General features: G+C 43.6%; 1 protein-coding gene across 1 annotated transcript; it reads left to right on the top strand.

Annotated features, from left to right (window-relative positions):
- Window positions 1–1652: 1652 nt before the first annotated feature.
- Window positions 1653–19232, top strand: LOC311509633 (transmembrane protein 47-like; the record flags this gene model as incomplete). The annotated part of the gene is made up of 3 exons (XM_084574873.1): window positions 1653–1881; window positions 14874–15014; window positions 19054–19232. The coding sequence occupies 3 exons, from the start codon at window positions 1653–1655 to the stop codon at window positions 19230–19232; spliced, it is 549 nt and encodes a 182-aa protein (XP_084430999.1).
- Window positions 19233–24679: the final 5447 nt, after the last annotated feature.

Below are 24679 nucleotides of genomic sequence, written 5' to 3'. Positions count from 1 at the left end.
TCTCTGGCTTTTCCATTAGCATGCAGAAGAAACAATAATAATTCCTCCGTGTGCCTCCCACATTCTCCTCCTCCGCCGCTGCTCGCTCGTCCTCTCTCCTCTGCTCTTTGAGTTGCTGCATTAGGACGCCTTCATATTTGATCTAATTTGGATCCCCAAATTACACATTTGTCAAGAAGCTTGCGAATAAGGACCAATGAGGTGACATAATACATCTTGTAAGCAGCTTAATTCATTGGGATCTTTCTAGGTAGGGAAATACAGCTGATAGTTTCCAAAAATACATGAAGAACAGCAGAAAGTGTTGACCTGGTCTCCAAATTCCCTAGATCCCAAACTGATCAAGTATCTGTGGGATGATCCACAGAGGCCCCTCCCCTCAACCCATAGGACCCAAAGGCCCCCCACTAACAACACAGCAAATATCGTTGTGTTCCAAATGCCTGTTATTAACTTTTTTTTAAGAATTGGATGAGTAAAATACTGTAAGCTTTAGCTGAAATAGATGTTATCTGCTCCCACAGGCCACTAAGCAATAAACAGAAATGTTTACTATTTGCATATTTCCCTGCAGTCTGAGGCATGATGGCTTTTTGAATGCCGTGCACTCCCTTTACGTGGAAATGAACAGCCTGTTGGAAAATCGTATCAAGATCGCTGAAAGACTGCGATCCACCCGTAAAGGAATGTCTTGCAGCCGCTTGGAAGTGTTCCCAAGTGTTTGTCTACACAGCGTCCCAAGTCACACCCTCAGTAGGCCCATGTCCATTCTCTGATGAGTCCATTTTGGAGGCGCAAGGGAGACCTACGCAATATTAGGCGAGTGGCCATAATGCTATGCCTGATCTGTGCACAAATACAAGACTACATAACATTCATTTTTGTTATTTTTGTGTTTTAGCTTGGTTCTGCTGCCCCCTTGTGGCCAGAACATGCGCTGTTGTGTTTTTTTTTTTTTTTTTAAATAAACGTTTTCCAGGTCAAGGACCCCCAAACTAATGGAGAGATGGAGCGAGTACCCCCTACTTATGTGTATTTAAAGACATTTAAATTTATGGGGGAAAAAAATAAAAAATTCGCGACCCCCCTGCAGTACCTCCGCGGACCGCCTAGGGGTCGCGGACCCCCTGTTGAAGACCCCTGATCTAAACATTTGAGGACGTTTTGGGGCAAGACAACGAAAATGATTTCTGACCGGGCTCTGTGCCAGTGTAGAGGAGGATCTGAAGCAGCCGAGAAGAAGTAAAGAGATGACACCGACTAAAAATGTGGGTTAATGGAACAGTTGCCAAATGGACCTGAGTATTTCATCACACCATGCCTGCAGCCACAGTTAGGAAGTCTCTCTCTCCCTCTCTCTCTCTCTAGGACCCTGTAGCACCTGCTGATCCCTCCGAGCCTTGACGTCAGCCTGTAAACGGCGGAGATCTCCGGTGCGCGGCGGCAGCGGTGCCCAGAGGCGCAGCGTCCGTCCGGTCCAGCGCGCATCGCACGGATCTGCCGCTGCACCACCACCACCATCAACAAACAACACCACTCAGCTCAGACTTCCCCGCCCGACTTTCGCAGGAAAGAAAGGATACACCAATCCCACACAACACGCACCCACTTCTCCAGCATCCCCACCACCACCACCACCGCCGCCCCCAGCCATGTCCTCCGCTGTCACCGAGACGGAGGAGTCGGCGCGCGGCTCCCCGCTGACGCCGCTGAAGCTGGTCGGTCTCGTGTGCGTCTTCCTGGCGCTCTGCTTGGACATAGGAGCCGTGATGAGCCCGGCGTGGGTGACTGCCGACGACCAGTACTACCTGTCCCTGTGGGAGTCCTGCTGGAAGCCGGCGAGCACCGAGAACTGGCAGTGTAAAAGCACGCTGAACTCAGGTAATTTGTAAGAAGGGGGGGGGGGGGGCTTGTGAAAATCAAAACAGGAGCTTCTTTCATTCATTCATTCATTCATTCAACTCCACCAGTATTTGTTAGACTGCTGTTACCTCTTTGGATTTATTAGAAGGAGTTAGTGGCAGATAGGATTGATGCTGAAGCCGATCATGAGGATGGAGCACCTCTGAGAGGGCATCCCTAGAGGAAAATACCCTCAAACAGCCGCCCCTGAGTCAGAGAGAAGTTCATGATCCTGGCCGGTATTGTGACTCCCTGCAGTCTCTATCCAACCATGACAAAGCCTCATCCCGACAGCCCCTGTCAACCTGTGACTCCGCTGGGAACTCCGCGGTAATAATGGTGGAGCTGAAATGGATGAGTTTTGTCAGGTTGGAGCTCACTTCAGACACACTGACGCTCCAGAATGATTTCATCTTTGCTCTCTGCTGGACTATAAAAGGAAATCAAAAATAAAATGTTAAACGCTTCCTGCACCACAGGCCTCTATCTCCAGCTGACACCCCCTAATATTTCGATTTGATACCTCCTCTGTTCCTGCTTTAAACAAAACACCCACTGCAGACATGCGACATTTGCAAACCATGTGGTAAGCACTAACTCACATGTGTGGGCATACTAGACTCTGAGCTTCTCCAAATTATGGTAATTCACTCTATACCTGAGGGGATTGTCATTTTGCTTGTCAAAAAAATATATAACGCTGTCCGTCACATTGTGTTCTGGGCAGCTGTGATGCACTTTTCTAAAAACACTAAAACATTTAAAAGCATGGCTAAGGTGACCTGTTAAATGCGTAAGTTAACTTGGATGCTGTCACATTGCAATACCACTAGTGACCACTAGATGGTTTTAATTTATAAGTTCTGAATCTTTAAAAGTATCTACATACTATGCTGAATTGACAGTGTAGGTACAGCACATGGACTGTATAAAGATGGACAGCGGAACTGCTCCTTAAAAGTGAAGCCAAAGCAAATAGAGCACCCCCTGGTGGCTGGCTGCGGTATAGGTCATAAGCTCCACCTCCTCCATGTTAGTGGGCGGGACTTGGGCCAAACTAAAACGCTAAAATACACGTCAAGGATGGTTTCAGTCATTTTAGATAGTTAATATGAAGTCGACGCACAAATTCTTTGGTTAATTATTTGACGCTATAGAAACAGGATGTGATATATTTGCGACCATCAGTTGCCATGCCAACCGCTCCGTAAAGCCGCAAGAGTTGTTAAAAAAAGTTTTTAAAATAAGTACAGTGAATAATCCGACATTTCCTTGTACCTGGTGAAAGTAGAGAAGAGCGAAGCATTAATTAAACGAAAACAAGTGAGTCTAGCGGAAATGTGGGCGGGGTCATCGATATCGCGGCTCCACGTGGAGTCTTGGACCGTGCCACGCAGACTCTCGCAACATGGCGCCGCCTGTATGCCTGGGAAAATAGCACCTTAGCTAGCGTAATAAATAAATAATCATTAGCTACAGCGCTAGAATGCTAATTAATGATGTTGTTCACTGAATGTTTATGATGAAAGAGCGCCGTCATGCCAAAGAGCACGAGAGGACTGTCTTGGGTGTTGCCACTTAGGTGCACCAAAGTAATTCACTCATCAAAACTACAGGAGAAAGAAAGTGTAAGGGGGGAAAAAATCATCTCTATTCTTTTGTTGTTTAGAAAACAGCCTTGTTCTCATGCCCGGGAGAGGTCCTTGAGGAGCTGAGGATGGGTTGATCAGAGGTGTTGGATGAGGTCCAGCATTTTAGTATCAAAAAACCTGCCGTAAACCCAGGAATATAGAAAAACCAGAAGCCCGCAGAGCTAATGTGTTACCAGTCCATGCGCCCTAGCTCCTCTCCCTTTAGCTGGGGAAGGATGTGTGTGTTTGTGTCAGTGTGTGTCCAGAACAGACGGGGAGTGTCTCCGCGTCGGCGTGCAAAACCAGTGTGTGACTTTGTGTGTGTGTGTGCCAATAAGAGGCTATACCGCGTTGAGCTGACCTATTTCTGGACATTCTCCTCTGAAGCCCGGCTGAATATTTCATGTCACACTCTGATTACTCCGTTGTTGCATCTTCCCTCCTTCCCTCCTTCCCTCGACAGGACCTGAGAACACTCCCGCCCGCACACACGTTCACAGACACATTTTGTGACCACAACTTTTTTTTATTTGGGCTCCTCGCGCTCAGACTGCAGACCAGGACTCGCTAATTAGGTGTCCGTTGCGCCCGGCTCTTGAGTGCGTGAGCGTTACAAGCGCACGTGCATTGATCTTGAAAAAGTAAATCACCCCCCTGCTTGTGCCAGCTGCCCCGCCTTGCACGGTTCCTGCTAATTAAGCTCGTCTTTTTCATTCAGAGGGACGATTTTCCTTTTGTAGTGAAAATTGATTACGGCAAGAAAAAGGCTCTAATCAAGGGCTCCTACAGTTCTAGCTGTCAGGTATGTTTGAACGTCCAGCGCATTAAACAGGTGACTTGGAAAAGATAAAGAGAGATTGCAAGTACAGAAAGTAACAGCGGACAGATATATGGCCATTATTATGCATTGATATGCATGAGCATCCATATTGACATTGTCTCTGGGCCACAATCAAGACAAATCCACAGGATGCGGCAGACAGAAGGCCACATAGTCAAAAATAGATTGCAGCTCAGTATCTCTGTTGCTTTGTTGGCCTTTACTTAAATCTGAGGGTTAAAGTGACAAAGAAACATCAGCGAGCTCTGCACAAATGCGCTAGCTCTAAAAGAAGACATGTAGAGGGGCTGATCTTTTCTGTATTCATGCAGTCCTCAGGGAGAATATTCGGAACTTAGAGAAGATAGAAAGCATAATTAGTCCGAGAAGAGCAAAAGCAAACTCAACTGACAGGAATTCATGCATTTTCTTGTTATTTCCAGTCATATGATAAGGACAAAATGTCTGTTATACCCCAGTTTTATTGACTTCCAGCCTCTCAGCCTCTGATCTGGTGCTTAGTAGTCCACCTGGGCCACTCATGACCCTCCTGACTACTTCATTGTTATGAGAAGAATAATTGAGGCCATTAGGAACCACTTATCCATCACTGACTTTATTTAGGAACACAGACGGTTGGCTATTGAACATGCCTCTTTTGAAGATCGGTCGCAATTGCGCCTGCTCTCATCATAATAAAGCGAAAAACAATAAAAACATACTTAAATGAACTAATATACCTATAAAATACCTCTACGAACCAGATATTGCAATGTGTTTTTTGGGCTCAAGTATGCTGATGTTTCTTTATGGAATTTGTGCGAACCATGATGGAGTAGTAATTCCAAAATGAGCTCTCTAGTTGTAGTACTAATCGCTTTCTTTACTCAAACCAATGGATACATTGATGAGTGACTGATGCATTGATCGATCAGTCAAGTTCCGGAATGAATGACGTACAAAATAATCAGTATTTTGTTGGGAACAGTGGTACTGGTGATTCAATTTGACAACTGTCTTCAAAGCAAAAGTGGCGCCTTTCTCGGCCTTGTCGGATTGCCACCGCCACCTGCGATTCTGTTAGCTAAGAAGAAGGGGGCTAAACAGCCCAAAGTAGTTGAACTAGCGTTAAAACCAGCAGAAGATATGTGGTGCGTTCACAATACGAGTGACCAAAGCTACAATTGGAGTGTCACTTAAGCGCACGTTGACTGCATCAACGGGTTTTTGTGGAACGGGTGAAGCAAATGATTGGTCGAGGCATCAACACGTTGGTGAAGCGGCGAACTAAAGTTGAAACCAGCTCAACTTGATGTACATAGCAAAAAGCTGATGTCCAACACATAGCGACGGATGTCCATGTCCGACACATCGCCAGGTTCTGTTGTAAATGTAGTGTAGCTTGTTGCACTCTCACCACTAATGTGAATGCGACATAAGGTACTACAGCCTGGTTTCGGAAAGTAAAATTGAGATCCCAGTCTAGCCTGGCGCATTGAGACTCTGTTCTTGAATATGATCTTTGGTAACAGGACAATTAGTTACCTCTGCATCGCACGGATCTGCGGCGCCACCACCGTCAACAACACTACTCAACTCCCGCCTGAATTTCGGCCTTTAAAGTTATTTCACTGGCAGTACCGTTTTACGAAAGACCAATAGCGGATTAAGCCATTTTGTTGTGAACAAATTCAACCCTACGGCGCTCAGATGACGTGTATGGCTACATCCCTGATACCCTTGTATCCTGCCCAGACGATTTAATTGGAACGGCAGATTTTTGCGAGATAGTGACTCCAGACCAACTGCAAGTCAAGGTCTTTGCATTTAAGTGTGAAGTGTGTGTTCCATTAAACAAATTGTGAGAGGTTTGGAGTAGCTAGTTTATTCTCTTATCTATTTGGCACTCGAGCTAAGACTTCTTTTTGGGGTCACCAAAAATTGCTAACATCAGCATGCTAATGTCCATAATGAAATTACAAGTATGACCAACTGACATCTTCTAAGCTAGCTAGTAGCTTAGAACTCATGCAAGTATGATTAAAATACTTGCACAGCCACATTAATAGTCACCAGAAAAAGCACTCCCTCCCATATATTTCTACATTCATGTACACTCATGCAAATCTTAATATCTGGTACAATGCTTGGCGTTTTTTTTTTTTTTTTATGTAAACTGAATTAAGCAGCAGTCCCAGCTGTTCTTTTCATTCTCTCTGTTTGCACTTATTGCGCAACCCTCCATTCTCCGACGCTTTGACAGTCATCTTGATTGCAGAATATCGTCGCCGAGGCCTTTTTTTTTTTCTTGCGGGAGTGAGACAAGACATACGGTAACACATAAAACCCACATTAGTTCTATCTCGAGCAATAAGTCACGGAGGCTCAGAATTATTGTCTCTGAGGCAATTGTTTTGGAATGTCTTTTTGAGCTCATCACCTGTTTCAGATGTCATTCTTGTCTGACGGGAGACTTCCTTTTTGGCAGCAAAAACACTTTAGGGAGCATTCGGGGACTCACACAAACTGGACCAAGCTTTAGCCGTGACTCACTCTAAAAGACTGAAAATATTTGCTAGCTTAGCAACACCTAATCGTTTTGCCCTTTTTTATTTGGGCCAGTATGGTAAGTTCTTGCCAACTGCAAGAACTTACCATATCATTACTTTCCAACTCATAGAGCTAAGTACTGCCAAGTGTGTGTCTCTTTTGGCAAACATCTCGTCATATCTGAAGAATGCCGATTGTGCAAACAACCAACCAGCCTTTGAGAATGATTGTAGAAATCCTGGATGTGAATTCTTTTGGATGGGATAGGACTTTAGAGGAAGGATCTTGGCGTAGGTGTTTTACCTTACTTGCAGATATCGAAGAAACCTCTATCTGTCACTCATGCAGACTCACTTATACTCTACGCTCCGCTGAAAGCGCGTTTGAACCTTGAGAAGTTTTACCTTGAAGCCAGACTTCTCTCTTTCTTCCTTTATCCTCTCTCTGGTTGCTTCTTCTCTTCCCGTCAAGTCAGACCCCCACCACCACCACCCCTCCTTTTCTGCTCCTTTCATTCATAACCGTTTTCTCTTCCTTTCTTTCATCCTTCCTTTCTTTCATTTCTCTCTTTTTTTTTCCAACACTCTACGCCAGACAGCGCCGAGAACAAAAGACGCACTGTTGCTACCAGTGGCTTTGTCATTCAGCTGACCTTGAGAGACGACTTCCTGAGGTTGGATTCGGTTTCAGCTTCAGACATTCAAACTATCGCTGCGTGTCTACTCAGTTCCGTATTTAGTTTTTCAAGAAAGACGGGCGACTTTTTTTTTTTTTTTTTTTTTGACCCTGTCCAGCCTTGAAAGATGTCGGATCTCGGATGTGGCTTATTTCGACCTATATTCATCAGTCTTTGCTTCAGTCACCAGTGGAGACCTAAAAACGTCCATTAATGTTGCCTCCCCGCTCTCTTGCCCTTCTCATCTTTCTATATCAGCACCATCGATCCCTTCTTTGCTTTTACTCTCCCAGTCTTTGTCATGTGTACACTTAAATGAAGAGTCTTTTTCTCAATTCTCAGTTCTCCACCCTTTTTGGCTTGTTTGTCGCTCCCTTTTGTCCTCTCTTCCCTGCGTCCTATCCCTCTCTCCCTCCTCCCTAAGGGCTTCATTGTTACATTTCTAATGTTAATCATTTCCCCTTTGTAATTTCACCAGTCTCCCTCTCCTCAGACCTCTCCGTCTGTTTTCCTCCTTTTCATTTTCTTGGGAGGTCAAGCCTCTCCCTCTTTGCGTCTTTCCCCCTCGTCTCCTCCTCCTCCTCCTCCTCAGTTACCTCCCCAGAGACTCCCGTTCTATTTGTAGCGGCTGAACGAGGCATGGAAAATGATGTGGCATTCAGGTTCGGTGGCAGACAGACAGGAGAATAGCCACGAACCTACAGCCTCCACCCCCCCCCTTCCAAAACACCCAGACCACCGTACACAAAACAATCTCAAGGGGCGTGACGGGGGACGGGCAGGTGCCCAAACACACATAATCCATTTTGCCAAGCTTTCTTCAAAGCATATGGCAGAACATAAAAAGCATGTAAATATATTGAAATTAATGAATTCTAAACAATCCTCAGATTCATATACATAAGCCGTAGACATCACTTTGAAGTAACTCTTCTTTCCCGTGATTCCGGAAATGCAACGTCTTCTAGAAATTCCAAGTCTATACTACTAGATTCTTTGTTATAGATGTTGGGGTGGATGGTGGGTGCGTAAAACACTCAAGTCTCATTTCAGAGGTTGAAGGATGTGCGAAACTTCAGGCTTTTTTTTTTTTTTTAAATACAGTTTTAAATATTTGGGGTAATTGCGAGGCGGAATGTGGCCCTCATAAATTAATGTAGTAGGGGATTTCCAGATGTTAGGAGAACTGGACAGGTTCCGGGGAGGAAAGTACCTAAAAATCCGCCAATAAATTTGGAGAAAACGACACTGGGTTTTAAAAATAAGTGGAGAATAGAGGGAAAGAGCAGTTTCTTCAGTTGTCACCCGGGAATAGGTTGAGAAGGGTTGCCCGTTTACGTCTTTGTCTTATCGCTGAAGTAAAACCCTTCAAACTGAATCTCTTCCAGTCTCAATAACCCTTTTTTTTGGTTCACTCCTGACCCTTAACTGAGTGAATTCCACCTCACTGAAGTCTCTTTTTTGTCCTTGGCTTTTCAGCTATGTATATGGTTTGCTCGACAAGTCCCTAAACTCCCTAGTTCAAGTCCCTAATACTAATGGAGTTTTGCTGGTTAGCTGCATTACGCGGGGAAGCCCGGACAATTTAGAAATCCCTACTTTTAAGACGCTTCCGCCATCGCAATTAGAACGTACCCCTGCCTCATTTTTCATCCTCCTTCGACGGTTTTGAATGGACGCCCAGAATGTTCGTCAGCGGCCAGCTCTGAGCCCCTTTTCTGCTTCATTTGTCAGGTCAGTTAAATGGTCTTACATTAAAGGGTATTGATTCAGAAGTAAATGTTGGTAATTGGTTGCTTCTGGTTCCTGACTTTGCAAATAAAGGTTCGCAGACCGCATCAGTGTTGGACTCTGCTCCCTGTATGTATGATGTTTAACGGTGTGTTTAACTATGATTACTTTGTATGAGTGGCACATGTAGGGATTCCTTGTTTGGATAAACGCAGTGCCAGTAGTTGTCAGATTGTTACAGTGACCACCAAGTGTTGTGGTTAATGATGATTGAAACTAACTGATGAATGAGCGTACCTTTGCAGCAACAGGATTGTCATGCAGAAACACAGAAGTTCCAGTCAGCGAGCATGACGGCTTTACTGCAAAGCAAGTGTGCAGCGTGCTAATCCTGTCACATGGCAGACGGTCACATTACACCAAGAGGTATTTCGCTGTGTGTGTGAGTGGGAAACGAGAGGCACAGTGGATGTTTTTGTAAGCTTGCAAGTTGCGTGCACCGAAATGCGTGTGTGGGAGCAAATTTGCCTATGCTGTATGACTTGGAGTTCCCTGGATGCAATTTAAAATGATCAGCTCTGCTGTAGGGTTGGGGGGGAGAGAGAGACAGAGAAAGAAGGCTTTGCATATTGCATGTGTAAAAAAGATAAAATATATTTTTAGCCGTCTTAGCGGAGTAGCTCAATGGGGGGCCAGTCTGGATTGAAACAACTTTAACATATCAAATATTCCCATAACATTTGATGTACTCTTTCATGGCCGTCACGTGATGAATCCAGTGACTTCATTGGTCACCCCACTAGCTTTTCATCCAGTGCTGAAATATTGATTTCAAAGCGGTAGACGGAATGCAGAGCCATTTTCAAACCATGAAATCTTGATTTTTTTTAAACCGGGTAAAACTGTCCCTAGTGTGAATGCATTATACGGGAGAATCGTGATGACCCACCCTGCAGTTTTTTGACAAACTGCATCTTTACACTTGTTTCTGTACTGCAGATTTACGTGCTCTGAAACATTTGACTAAGGCATGTTGAGTAGCCAAGGCATTCTTGGGCCGCACTTTTACAAAACCTTTGTTTTCCCTTCTCATTTGACACCTTTTGGTTTTCCTTTGACTCTTGATTAGTTGGGGCTGCTTCCACAGCGTGAGCATGCGCCATTGTCCAAGGGAAGTTAGACATATGAATAATAAACCAGTTGAGCCTTGTTTTTTACCTTTGACACCTGTCCCAGGCCCTGTTCAGACCTTGCGCTAACATCCATCCTGGGCTAGTACAGGTGTGAACATACCTAGGACGCACTGAGGACGTGTTTGAGTTCACAACTACGTTATTTACGTATGGAAGCTTGCAGAGCTCAGTTAAAATTGTCAGGGAGGAGATAAATAAATTAAAAATAGTGTGCTTTCAGTGAGCGGGAAAGAGAGAAACTTCACAGCTTGTTCCAAAATATGAGTCATCACCCTAAGTCGCAAACACAACAAACAGCTATTTGTGGTTCCAATATAACAATAGAGATCCATTAAAGACAGCCGCTGTTCTACAGGGTTTATTTGCATAAAGAGGTAATCGGATTGCCCAGGTCGGACTTTAATGCAAGGTCTGAACGGAGCCTCACCTTCCTCATACATGCGTACGCCGCATTGCGTATATGGGGCAACCTTTTGGGCAACCCACAGGGAGGCAACAGAATTTCCTCAGTGTGGTTGTTTTCTATCCTGCTCCATCTTTCTCCATCTATTTCCCCCCTTCCTACTTCCTCCTCACTTTCATCTTCAATTTCCTCCCTCCCTCTCTGTCTCCAACTGGCCACCTATCTCCACCTCTATCTCCGTCACCCTCCCCTTCGAAATCTCTCATCTTTCCTTATCTCTCGCCTCCACCATCCATATCCATCTTTTGGAAGCTTTTTTTTTTTTTTCTTCTCCACGCTAGAGCAGTGAATTTAGCAATCATCTGTACTGACGCAACAAGTTGAAAATAGGTTCGGTTAATTGGACCGGCATTACACCTTTAAAGCTGACTGCTGTGAACTGATTTCACATCTGCAGCCACATTTCTGCATCGCACATGGTTTACTTGATGTTTTATCCAGAATTTGAAGTTTAAAGTTGCCTTTTAAGATCTACGGCTTGCCGGCCACTTTGACAACAGCACAACCGATCGCTGCGTGAAGGCAGACAGGTGAAATAAAAGGTTAGAGGAATGGTCACATCTCACTTTGCACTCATGGATTAGATGACTGCGTGTGTGTTTGTGTCCGGACGTGAAAGGGCCCAGTCACAGCAGCATGTGAAAGCAGGGCATTTTTTTTTTTACAGAGAAATCGATTCATTCCAATCCACATGACATTCTGAGGCCGAGTTCATCTTTGATTGTATGTGCTCGTTCTTGGTCTTGACCTTTGAGAGAGTGGGGAGCCATAGAGTCCAAAGACGATCTATTCTTTGTTGGGTTGCACCATTTTAAGTTGTATTCTGCTATTCATTTAAACTGAGACTGCAACTTCAACAGCTGCAATTGCTGGACGTCAAAACATTTCTAAAGTAAGCTAGCCACTGCTAAAGCTAATGGAAGCATTCACTGCTTACACATTCAGCTGACGTTGTTCTTCGATAACAACTTCCAGAAAAGAGCAGAATGGTTCCAAATTTATATCGAAATCTTTGGAATAAGTTTGTTGACCTCTTTGCCGCTGCCCTGGCAAGCTTGCTTCGACAGTAAGTCTGCAAGATTGTCAGCCTAGAGGGCTTTCTCCTTCCTTCGGTAACTCTTAATTGAATGAAATGATGATAATGTCAGGGGCAGTTAATGACACTGCTGAGAAAATGGAAAACACAGACAGCTACTGTGACTGACTATTAGCTAGCGCGACCTTATTCAGTGCTGTGTCAAGGCTTATCTCTAAATGTGGCACAAATATTACCCAAACTTCAAGGAAAGTGCATATCAGTTAAATTTTCCATCTTCAGTCAGTGTTAGGAGTCCCTAACAGTGGTTCGTCCACAACCTCAGAAACTAGCAGTAGCAAATTACAGATAAACAAGCCGACAGTCGCTGATGCGTGTGGCGCTCAGAGATGACATCATCCAGTTCAGAAGACATCAACTGGGGTCTGTAGGTCAATCTACAGACCCCAAATGATGATAACAGGTAACTCCGGACTCAAAGGGGAATGGCACTTGCGTACGATAACAAAATATTGGTGAAATGGACAAGTTTCGCGGCAGATAATGCGTTATTTAGAGGCTGCGTTTCGGTGCCCCAGTCACTCCCAGTATTTGGATATACGTAGATCTAAATATCTCCCGAACGACTACAAATTACACAAAATTACACTTATTTTATGCAAGAAATAAGGTCCAGGTTGTAAAAAACAGTAGTTCCCCTTTAAGTCTAGATCTAGATCCAGGTTCTCAGACTAAGGTTGTATCACAGAACAAAACAGGGTATGGCAGGCTGGGAAGCTAAGGCAAAACCATTATGATATGAGATGATATGGGAAGTCTGGTCCAGAAAATGCTTGGCGTTCAAGGGGGTGACAACAGACCAGGTAACTTTCTTGCATATTGCAAGGGAGTTTTTCCTTGCCACCGTTGCCTTCAGGCTTGCTCTGGGGGTTTCAGGCCGGGTTTTTGTAAAGCGTCTTGAGACGATTTGTATTGTTATTGACGCTATATAAATAAAATTGAAAATTGAATTGAATTGAATTCGACGTATACAGATTTTAACATAACTTTTTAAATGGCTAAATTGCAGTATATCAAATTACCATTCGCCTCCGCTATTTCTGAAAATGTCACAACTTCTGAAACATGAGCTTACCAGAAAGTCCTCTTGTGGATACCACCAGAGGAGACCGTACATATGGACCTTTCTCGTGAACTCATGCAGATTTCAAATGGAGCTTGCAAGATTTTGGTTTCTACATAGGAGGTCAAGTGTATAACTCATGACCTGGGACCTTATTAAAAGTTTTCATTGATTCATTTCAAGTTAGACTACATGGTGCTATAAATACTGGGGAGCTTATGAGGGAAGTAGATGCACGCAACTGGATAGTCCTCCAACTAATCAAACCACTAAATGCTGACGGTAAGCGAGTGAGGCATTCTCGACAACTGCTTTATTCTCTGATCATTGTTAGTCCATTAAAGCTATTGACTGTCAATATATTTTACAACAGATGCAATAGTGGACTCTAAAGAGCTTGCTTCTCCAACTGCAGCTCTCAGATGGCGAATATGAATACGCCGTTGTTACTCCTCTGTCCATCCACCATAGATCTTTGCCGGAGCATAATCAGTTCCCATCAGAAGGCTTCCAGACCAACTTTATGCCACAAAAAGATTTTGTACGGGGTAAAGTTGGTTTGCCTTCCAGGCTAACCCGATGTAAAAAGAATTGAGAGGCAAACTATACCCACACAGATCTGATATTTCCATCTGCCGTTTCTCTTGACTGGATGTCAAGGCCCCTGTTGCAGGTTTAACTCTTCAGATTGCTGGTCTGCCTGAACCTTGAGGGTCTAGACAAAGCTAATTTTGCATCTGTGCCTGTCCCCGAAAAGCACCAAACCGACTGCATGTCATCTCGAATCCAGATAATTCCGCATCTCACTCTCTTATGCTCAAGTTGTCAGCTCTCTCCGGTTTGCGCTGCCGTTGGTGGCTTCATACCCAAAGATGTCAGAGGAAGGAACGCTAAGGCGAAGGGGAAAAATCTTGATGGATTGGATTTATAACGATAGAACCTGGGGTGTGTCTTTGTGTGTGGTATTTCAGCGTGCATCAAGCCACGGCGCTCCCTATATATATAAAACTGTGGACAGATTTTTGATAGCGTGCCAGGAAAGCTTTTTAGCCAAGGCTTTTTGTCAGCTCAGGTATACTTAGTGCCCTCTCTCTCTCTTCATTACTTTCACTTGCCGCTTCTCCTTCCCCAGTCCCTTCACCCCCACCCCCTTTACCTTCACCAACCACCCCTTCCTCCTCCTCCTCCTCTTCCTCTTCTCCTCCTTTTTGGCATTTCTGTTCATGCTGCCCTCTCTGTCCTTGTAACATTATGCACGTTTCTCCTCTTTTTTCGCCCATCAACCGCTCTGAGATACATTCCCTAGATTCCCTTTGTTTGCCTTCTACGCTCGTTTGATCCTCCTTTGCTATTTAATTTTTTTCCTCGTTGGTTTTCTGACATTTATCCGTCTCTCTGAATGCCATCTTTTCTTTACCCATCCTCCCTTCCTTTAATTCCCCATATCTTTCTTTCCAAATATATTGTCTGACTGTCCGACTTTACTTTTTATTTCTTTTAACACACTAATCCCATCCCTTTTCCTCCCTTCTTCACGCTCTTTTCCATGTCCAGTGTACATCTCATTGTTCCTCCTTAATGTATTCTTGTTCTCTAGCTTTCCATTTTATAGTTCCTTGCCTCCTCTCCTACATAAAGTTTTTATGGAACATGTTGCACATGCATTACATTTGGTTGATTGTGCTCACTCAGTTTGCCTTTCTTCTTCTCTTCCCTTTCTCTTCTCCCCCCCCACCCTCCCTTCCCAGACTGGCAGGTTGCTACGCTAGCCCTGTTGCTAGGGGGCGGGGCCCTGGTGCTGATGTCATTCCTCGTCGCCCTGGTCGCCGTGTGCATCGGCACGAGGCGGCGGTTCTACGGCCCGGTCGCCTGCATGCTCTTCGCTGCAGGTCAGAGCACAAACACGCACAGAAGTAGCTGTGGTCCAGATACAATCCTCAGTCATGGGGTCGAGGGCCGCGCGCTCATTATGCGCTACAATACACACCTAATGACACACACAAGAAGATTACTTAATTAGTCAGTTCAGACAAGGTAGCTGGAAGGTGGCGGGGTAATCACACTGAAAGCTGACGTGCATTTAAACGACAATCCTTACTTACTCATTAGAGTAAGACAGTCCACACACACACGCAAACGCACACAGTAACACTCACACAATTCTCTCAGAAACAGGATTTTCATTAAATGAGTTTATGATTCAAGGCCCGGCAGGGTTGGAGTGTCACGCCTGTCCGTTTAATTTCCCCCCAGCTAGCTTTAATCTCAAGTTGGATGACCACCAAGTTTCCCCATTTTCCGTTATTCTCACCTCTGGGAATAATTGGAAAATTTGATATTTTTTTTTTTAACAAGCATGAAATGTTGCATTTCGCCAACCACGATGTCGCCAAACATTTCTTCTCCCTCGTATTGTGCAAAAGTGTAAACCGTAGAAAGGGATGACGTAGAGAGTTCCAGAAGTTGCGTGATTTCTCTTCAATTTACTGGAATCCTTGTTACGTATGAATATAACATGAAGTTCTCATTCAAACAGAATCATTTTGCATGCTTTACCAGTTTAGAAGCTTATCTTTCCTGAGCTGCACCGAAGAAGACCATGTGACATTTACAGCTGTTGAAGCTGCAAAGCGAGATAAGCCCCTTGGTCTGGATCTGGACGTGTTTTTCTAGAACCTTGCCTGACACAGGACTTGATGAAGAAACATTCCTACAGTATAGGGACCTGTTCAGACCTCGCATTAAGATCCGATCTGGGGTGATCCGATCATGTAAAAGACAGGCGTTAACACCACCAGGATGCAATGAGATCGCATTTGAGAGATCCCATCACCAACCAGGAGGTGGTCTGGCTCGCATATGTCCAGATGTGTCCACATTCCGTTGTCCACATGTTTGGTACAGCAAGTGGCTTCATATGCTAAGCCATAGTTATAGCTACTATACAGAAGAATCCAATCAGAGCTCTAGTTCAATTAAAGTACTTTGTTGCTGCGATTTAGGAGCAAAACCATAGTAGTCACTCCATTGGGAACTGATTATGCTCTGGCAAACATCAGATGGACCACTCAAATCGCTCTGTCGGGCTTCATGCAGGTATGTAGTCATACACGCCATCTAAGGATTGTGATCTGGTTGGTTGTGGGACAATAATTTTGTGCAGAGGTATTTTTTACTCTGTATCAGTTGAAATATACCCCATCGTGAAAATCTATAATGGCAGGTTATTCTGCTAATAGTTGGAATAAAAGGCGAGACAGAACAAAAATGCCTCATGTGGATGCCTTTACTAGAAGAGACTGGTCAAATCTGCCCTGATAATCTGTTAAATAGCCTCATAACCATGTAAGCACTTGATCAATACGTACTCTCCATGGATTCAGAAACATCATTTGTGTCCTTTGAGAAAGTCAGTATTGTTAATAAAGTTGGGGAAAAAAAATTTCTTGGAATCTCTGGTCAGAACAATTGCATTTGGGCCTTGAATGTGTCTCAGCTAACACTAACCTAACATTTCCTTTGCAGAAAATAAGCAGGACTTCAGCTTCCTGTGCTCAAAATAGCTTTCCAGCTCTACTGACAGTCTCTGTTGAAATGTGGAAAGAAAAAGCCTTTGTTACTGTGGAGGAATCTCACATGTTGACACCATAGACAGTATAAATATGAACAGCGGAACTGCTCCTTAAAGTGAAGCCAAAGCAAGTAGAGCTCCCCCTGGTGGCTGGCTGCGGTATAGGTCATAAGCTCCACCTCCTCCTGTATAAAGGGAGTGTCAATTTTTTTGATAAGCTTTGTTTTAGTTAGTTATTTGCAGCTAAAGAAACAGGATGTGACATAATGGCGACCACCAGTTGCTTTGCCAACTGCTCTGTAAGGCTATTTCCTTGTAACTGGTGGAGGAAGAGCAGAGCGCAGTATTAATTAAACGAAAGGTGAGTCTGGCGGAAGTGCAGTCAGGCTAACGATATCGCAGTTCCTACGAGGCTCCACTCTCGGACCGTACTGTGTAGACTCTGGCTCCAAACTCGCAAGATGGCGCCGCCCATATCCCCGGGAAAATAGCGTCAGTTTGGCCAATGCAAGGAAGTGGGGACGCATTGTCCATATTTATATACAGTCGGTGGTTGACACACCCAGTGACATTGTAATGTACCTAAATTGCTTTTTTAAGGGCAGCTGATGGGGTTTTGTTGACTTCTACATGGTTTTCTAGCTGAAATTCTACTTCAGCAATATGCTTTGAATATGTATTATATGATGGATTTCATCCAGTTACTCAGCAAGGAACTGTGGATTGCAAGTTTGCCTATTAATAAATTATAAGCAGGCAGGTATTGCTGTCTAAAGTTTAAAGACTAAGGCTATTTCTCATGTGGACTTTAGCTATCGAACAAAAGTAGTTTTAAATTCCCACAGGCTAGGTCTGAGCCAGTTTTTCTCAGTATGTTTTGGCTGTATAGATTCATTATTTGCACAGGCTACCATCGTCTGTTGGAGGCGTTAGCTCCTGCCCTTGGATCGGAACAAACAGCTCCCTGAATTCTGATAAGTTAAAGCCACTATTTGTCATATTTAACACTCGTAGAACCCTTGAGATGGAGTATAACAAATATCTTGAGCTAGGTAACAGTGGGCTAATTCTAATTCCTAGTGGATAATAATGCAAGCGCCAGTTAGGAAGGACGAAAAGTACCGATTTGAACCCAGACCAAATGCTCCCACGCAATCGGTAAAGCATTTCACTTTGCAGAAAAGTCCTAACTGACTGTTTTGAATCAATATTAATCAACTGGAATGAAAAAGAGTTATATAATATGTCATTCTAGGGCGTAAAGCAGAGTTGTCTCCTGGTTTCCAGCCGAACAGAAGCACCAGCTGTCAAAATGCCGTACTTTTTTTCCGCGATGGCACTCAAACAAAGCTCAGCAAAGTATCTCTCTTTAAAGCCCGGCACAGAGGCTGAGTGTTTTGGGCGGACTATAAAGGCAACTTGAGTGAATGATAGATCACAACATCCACCAAACACCACCCCTAAGGCTTGTTTTCCCACGCCATCTGCGTTAATATTTGCATGTTCTTTGGATGCATTAGGGGGTTTGATTTTTTTTTCTTTTTATTGTTTTGTGCTATTTTTCAGGAGCTTGTTTATGTTCCCACAAGATGAATTCTCTTCGAAGGAAACAAAACAACAACTGATGTGTTCCACTTTGTTCCACTGCCATCCACCTCCCCTCCCCTCCTGGCTTTTTAAACATCTATCTCTCTACCTGCGCCTCCGCTTCCATGTCCACCTCCCACCTCATATCATCCCCTTTTTTTTTCCACCTCCATCATCATCCGGTTTGATTTATTGTGTTTTCCTAAAATGTGCTAAATGAACTCATCAGAGCTAAATGACACCGCCTCCGGGCGAGCGTCTGTCTGTCGTGGCCCAGTCCGAGCTCATTTCTTCAACTTTTCCGGTGCTTTTAAACGGTTTTGCAAGAGGCTACTGAAAAATTCAAAAGAGTGTGTGTGGCCCAGTCCCATGGAGCCTAAATCATTAAACATTAGGAGACTCATTTTGCATCAGAAGAAGTTTGTACGACATGTAAATTTCGCTTCAATAATTAATAATTAAACCCTCAACCCCTACTTTATAACATATCGCCAGCACACATCCTTCTTTCATATTGACTGTACAATTCCACAGCTGCTGTTTTGGTACATTTTTCTCATCACCTATGAACTCTAGTTGGTATTTTTGCAGTTTTCCCATTGACTATTGTGGTTGTTTGTGCAGCAGGGCTATTGGAAAGCACATTGCCACAAGCCACTCCACCTTTTCCAGATATGCTAACAGCTTTGTGAGGCTGTTAGCATAGATACCAAATCTACGTCTACGTATTATATTTGGCCTTGTTTTTAATCTCCACATGTCTCCTCCAGTTGTCCTCCAGGCCTGCAGCTTGGTCCTCTACCCCGTCAAGTTCATCGAGACCATCAGCTTGAGGATCTACCACGAGTTCAACTGGGGCTACGGCCTGGCCTGGGGCGGGACCATCTTTTCCTTCGGCGGGGGGATCCTCTACTGCCTCAACCCCAAGAACTACGAGGAGTACTACTAGTCCCAACTCGAGCCGGGAACCCTACGTTCACACGGTGAAATGGGAGGCCGGGTGGAAGGGAGGAGTGTGTTCATTAACGGCTCAATTACCAAGAATTGTAAGAAATACCGTACACCGGATTTAAGTCGATAACCGTATCACCGCAATCTTTGAACCTTGGAACTGGTGGTCAGGTGACTGCTTTACTTTCCTCAGTCAACAGAAGTGTGAGTGCTGAGGCTATTTGAACTGAAAGCCCTTACGCCACCAGGTCCATCCTGAATAACGGTTGGGGGGTGGGGGTCTGGGTATGGGTATTACCGGTTTATCCCCAGCACTTGCGATGCAGTCCTAGGAGGCCTGACAACCCTGCAGTAAGAAAGGATTAACAAAGGCTGACCGTGATGACATTCTAAACTGCAAAAAACTGCTGTTATTATGTTGTTACAACCCAATCTATGGACTCTGTTACTTAGAAAACACAGGATGTCAGTCTAGAAGGCTATTACTGCACGATTGCACACGCATGCACATGCAAAGTGTATCTTCACATGCAAACATCAAATCCTCGGCCTGGATGTCCTCTGATATACTACTCCCCAATTCCCAGATCCATCAGTGCATCATTATCATTGTGACATTTTTCGGAGCTCTTTCACGCGGGTATCGAAGAGGATCTGCCACTACAGTTGGGGATTATAACTTTTCATAAGACGGTATGGGTGGGGTGGGGTGGGGGGAGTTAAACTACAGACACCCACTCAATATTCTGTTATCGACCCACTTGTCTGTTACCGAGGCAACCCACAGGGTGTGCACATGCTGCTGTCATGATTGATTAGCCACAGTCAGAGGTGTAAGACAGGACAGCGCTCAGTGCCTCCAAGGGTCTGCTAAATTTCGATTGCCCATCGAGCCGAGTTTCTGCGCTCCATGACTTTGTGAGCATTCTTTATCGCCCACTCCAGCTCCTCTGCATCCTGTTCTGTGGATGGGAGTGTCCATTGTACCCACAATAGTTATGTCTATCAGTGGCCATGTTTACATGCACAACAGCAGTGTAAGAAAGTTAAGATCTTCAGAATGTAGGTATGTGATTATGTACTAAAATGAAGTACTGAACTGGACATCTCTTGGGCCATGCATACACCTCAGTTCAAATCAGCTTAAACTACACAAGTTCTCAGCAAAGGCAGATTTGAGACATCTGGATGTTGGATTTTAGTAAACCGACGGTAGCAGGAGTCCAGGTAATTGCCCAGTATCATCCCCTAATTGGCTGTTTACTACAGTTTGCTATGCTTATGAATGTCTGTGGACATTACCAAGCCAAGGTTTTGACTGAATTTTAATTAGTAAAAGTCATATCGTATATTATATACATATGAAATAGTTTTTCAACATTTCCACTGTGAAGTCCAACAAAAATATCTGAAATGTCATTAATACGCTAAAGCGAAATACATGGTTTCAGTCATATCAAGACCTGGAACTTGTATCTTTACTATGCTTTCCATAGTGACTGAATAACTTTATAAGCCCTGACTACTGTCTGCAGAATATCAAGTCATTTTGCAAGTCTAACGTCCATGTGGAAGTCTAGATTTTACTTCCATGCCTTTTTATATACCATTAGCCCTGGGTTTTGCCTGAAATTTAATTCATCTGACTTGCCTTCAGAACAACTCTTCAGCTCTAACCCTAACTAAACCACAGTGGACTACCTTTAAGTGTCCAAGCTGCACTACCTTTTTATTAAGATGAAAGCAAAAGACTGGGGACCAAGTACTGAGCCTTGAGGCACTCCATAATGTGGCTGAATAGAGTCTGAAATAACTGCACAGGAATGCCAGCCCTTAGGACCTAAATAATAAAGAGAGGTGCCATTAATACTCACAAATCAAGTCCACGACTCTTTAGAAGTGCCCAATATTTTAATTTAATTTTAACTAATGTTTCTGGGAATTCACAAGTGCAAGATCTTTCTTAGCTGTTTATTAAAATAATCGTCATGTATGCTTACAGGTTTTTTTGCCTCCCAGAAAAATGAGTTGCATTCAGTAGTTATGTAGAAGTGCAGGTGATTCAGGAATTTTGTTCAGTTTTGTCTAGCAGTGAAGCAGACTCTTTTCCAAGGTCGCATTCGTTCGTTTATCTCACAGTGTTTTGCCTTGAAAATGACCTGTAACCTATTTTTCTGCCAACAGAGGAAGATACATGGACCATCCTATAAAATAACATTGAATTAAGAGTACAAAATGAGTGTGGTATGATTATAATTTGAAAAGTAAATATAAAAATGATACAATTATGATAATCAAAAAGTACAAGTTAATGGGATTACTGTCTAGGTCACTGCCTAACTCCCTGTGTAATGAATTAATACATTACTATGTGCATGTAAACACAGCCACTAAGGGAGAATATTCATAAACTGCATCTACTGATGAGTTAACGCCACATTTAATGCCATGCCTCTGTCTCTGTGTCTGCAGTAAATGGCAGGGATCGGTACTGCATCCAGAGTTTTTAGCCTTTAGTGGAAAACAACCCTGTCATGCATCTGTTGGCACAGAGAAAGCAAATGTCAATACCACCCAGTATCAAATGTCACAATTAATGGATACTAGGACACATGCTAGGACAAAAGGCACTGGGAAACCTTCACCACCTTAGAGAAAACATTATCAGATCATTGTTGCATTTACATCCTGACAAGGTCAATTTCAATTTAAACACTATTTATCCACTTTCTGTTTCCTCGCCCTCTGGGCTTGGCTCCAGTCAGCAGTTGTCTGGGTGGTTGCCATAGATCCAGTACAAATTTTGAATGAACAGATCATCGGGGAAACAAATATTTTAACAGCTATACTACTTGCTGAATTGCTTTGCAGCTGACGGCTTCGTCTTCATCTCTCCACTGTGAGCTGCAAGTGTGCAGGGGGTCTAACAAAGAAAAAAAAAAAGAAATCTTGGGTTGACATTTTTAAGATTTTCTTTACTTTCCAGTGTCATATTTTAACCATAGAGTTGTCAAGGCACCCATTGCCCCAAAATAAGATCCAGACAGGCTGCCTCCCTTGCCACTTTAACAAAACGTGGAACTGCAAGGCAGCCATGTGATTCATGCAGCGGTTGATTTATTTAATACGAACTGGAATGATGATGTTTACAAAGGACAAAAGGACAAAATCATTTCCTCAGTTTTGTGTTTGATGAGGAGAAATTGTATAAGGAAAATCAGTTCCATTGACTCCAAATCAGCTCAAGCCACACAACACCTTATATCTGGAGTATTTATTCTGCACAGACAAGTTAACTGTTTCTTATCTTTGTGTTTGGAACTGGTCAATCGCATTTACCGTACATGAGAGTGATATTGATCTAAATATCTAACTCTAGGCATGTAAGTAATGTCTAAACTCCATGATGTAAATCCACTGTTGTATATTCGAGTATTACACATCGAACTGATGGATGGGGATGGACTGGATGTTACAGGTACGCTTAAAAAAATCCATAACTTCGAAGCCTTTTTTTGCCCATTTTATCATCATCTTCCCTTCCATTTATCTGAGTGAAAACAGAAACAGTTCCCACAGTTACAAACATTGTTTCATTAGTCAGACCAGCTATGTGGGTCAGGGGGTGCTTTTCAAGGTGCGACCTTGCTCTTGAGCGTTTTATCAGTTTGAAAGATGTTACAGCTTCGCTGCGTTCAGTGGCGAGGGCTCCAGTTAATCAGTGTTTAGCTGCGCGGGTCACGCGTTTTCCCGTCGGGTCATGGATGAAGCGCTCCGTGTCAGCTGACTCAATGAGCTGTTCCTCCGTGCAGCCAGCGCGGAACGCAAGACCTGAAGCTGTAACACAGATCAGCATTGCCAGTATGATATTTGGTATGCCCGCTACTGTGTTTAATACCGTATGATCACTGCTTAGTGAGGGTGTTTTTGCTACCTAGAAACGTCTCTGTGCTTTGGTGGTGTAGAGGAGCCTTAGGCACTAACTCTGTAACAGACCTGGGTTACAACACACTGCACAGCAGTTGTATGAGCTACGTATTAATGGTCGGATTGAAATAACTATTCAAAACAAACCTTAAATACACTTATTTTACTTTATCTACTGGTATAGATTTAAAGGGGAACTACTGGTTTTTACAACATGGACCTTATTTCTGGCATAAAATATGATCATTTACTCACCCATATAACTTTTGTGTAATTTGCAGTCAGCCGGGAGATATTTAGATCTGCGTATATCCATATAGTGGGAGTGACTGGGGCACCGAAACGGAGCCTCTAAATAACGCATTATCTGCAGGGAAACTCATTCATTTCACCAATATTTTGTTATCGCATGCTTGCATTATTCCCCGTTGAATGAAAGTGAACGAGTTTCGTGGCAGATAATGCGTTATTTAGAGGCTGCGTTTCGGTGCCCCATTCACTTCCACTATATGGATATACGCAGATCTAAACATCTCCTGACTGACTGCAAATTACACAAAAGTTATACGGGTGAGTAAACGATCGTATTTCATGCCAGAAATAAGGTCCAGGTTGTAAAAAAACATTAGTTCCCCTTTAAGTACCAGAGACTTTCTGGTATCCTATTGCAGTCTGTAACTGACCAAGCACTTTTGGAGGATGCTGGTAATATGCAGGCTACACTTTTGCTCTCCGTGTGGAGAGCAAAAGAGACAGAACGCCTGTCATACCCTCGGCAACATCTACTGTCAACTCCATTCTGTCCTAATCTGAATTTACCTACCAGAATTTGTCGGCAAGGGACAGTTACCGGAAGCTTTCTGGTTTCAAGTTGTAGTCCTAGTAGTAGTGACCGATCAAGTTTGATTGGACTTTGGTTTCATGTGAGTAAACAGTCCATATGGAAAACAAAAGGGGCTAAAGACCCTATCATACCCTAAGCAAGCAAGCAAGCTAACATGTCGCATTCGTCAAGCAAATGCCGCAAATAAAAACTGTGTAGTGGTTTCAGACTGTTAACTGGGGGTAAACTGCCCAATTGTAAGCATCTTCTGTCAACTTCAACTCCATTTTCCCCTCCAAATCTGAATTTTCCTCGAGTTTGCAGGCAAGGGACAAGATTGCGGTCACCAGAAGCTTTCTGGTTTCCATCCGTTGTCCTGGAAGTACTGACCAACCATATTTGATTGGATTTTGTTTGCAATCAGGTAAATAGACCATGTGCAAAGCAAAGCAAAAGAGGCATAGAAATCTGCTGTCAACTCCATTCTCTTATCCAAATCAGAATTTACCCAGCAGAACTTGCAAGCAAGGGACAAAAGTTGGGTACCAGAAGCTTTCTGGTTACCATTTGTAGTCCTAGGAGTATTGACAAATCACATTTGATTGGACATGTAAACAGTCCATATGGAGAGAAAAAGAGGTGAAACATCCTGTTATAGCCTTTTGGCATGTTCTCTAACATGACTCGTTTGTCAA

The sequence above is a fragment of the Chelon labrosus genome (genome assembly GCF_963514085.1).
Source record: "Chelon labrosus genome assembly, chromosome: 24".
NCBI lineage: Eukaryota > Metazoa > Chordata > Actinopteri > Mugiliformes > Mugilidae > Chelon > Chelon labrosus.
The sequence above is the reverse complement of the archived record's forward strand: the minus strand, read 5'-3'. Positions and strand labels throughout refer to the sequence as shown.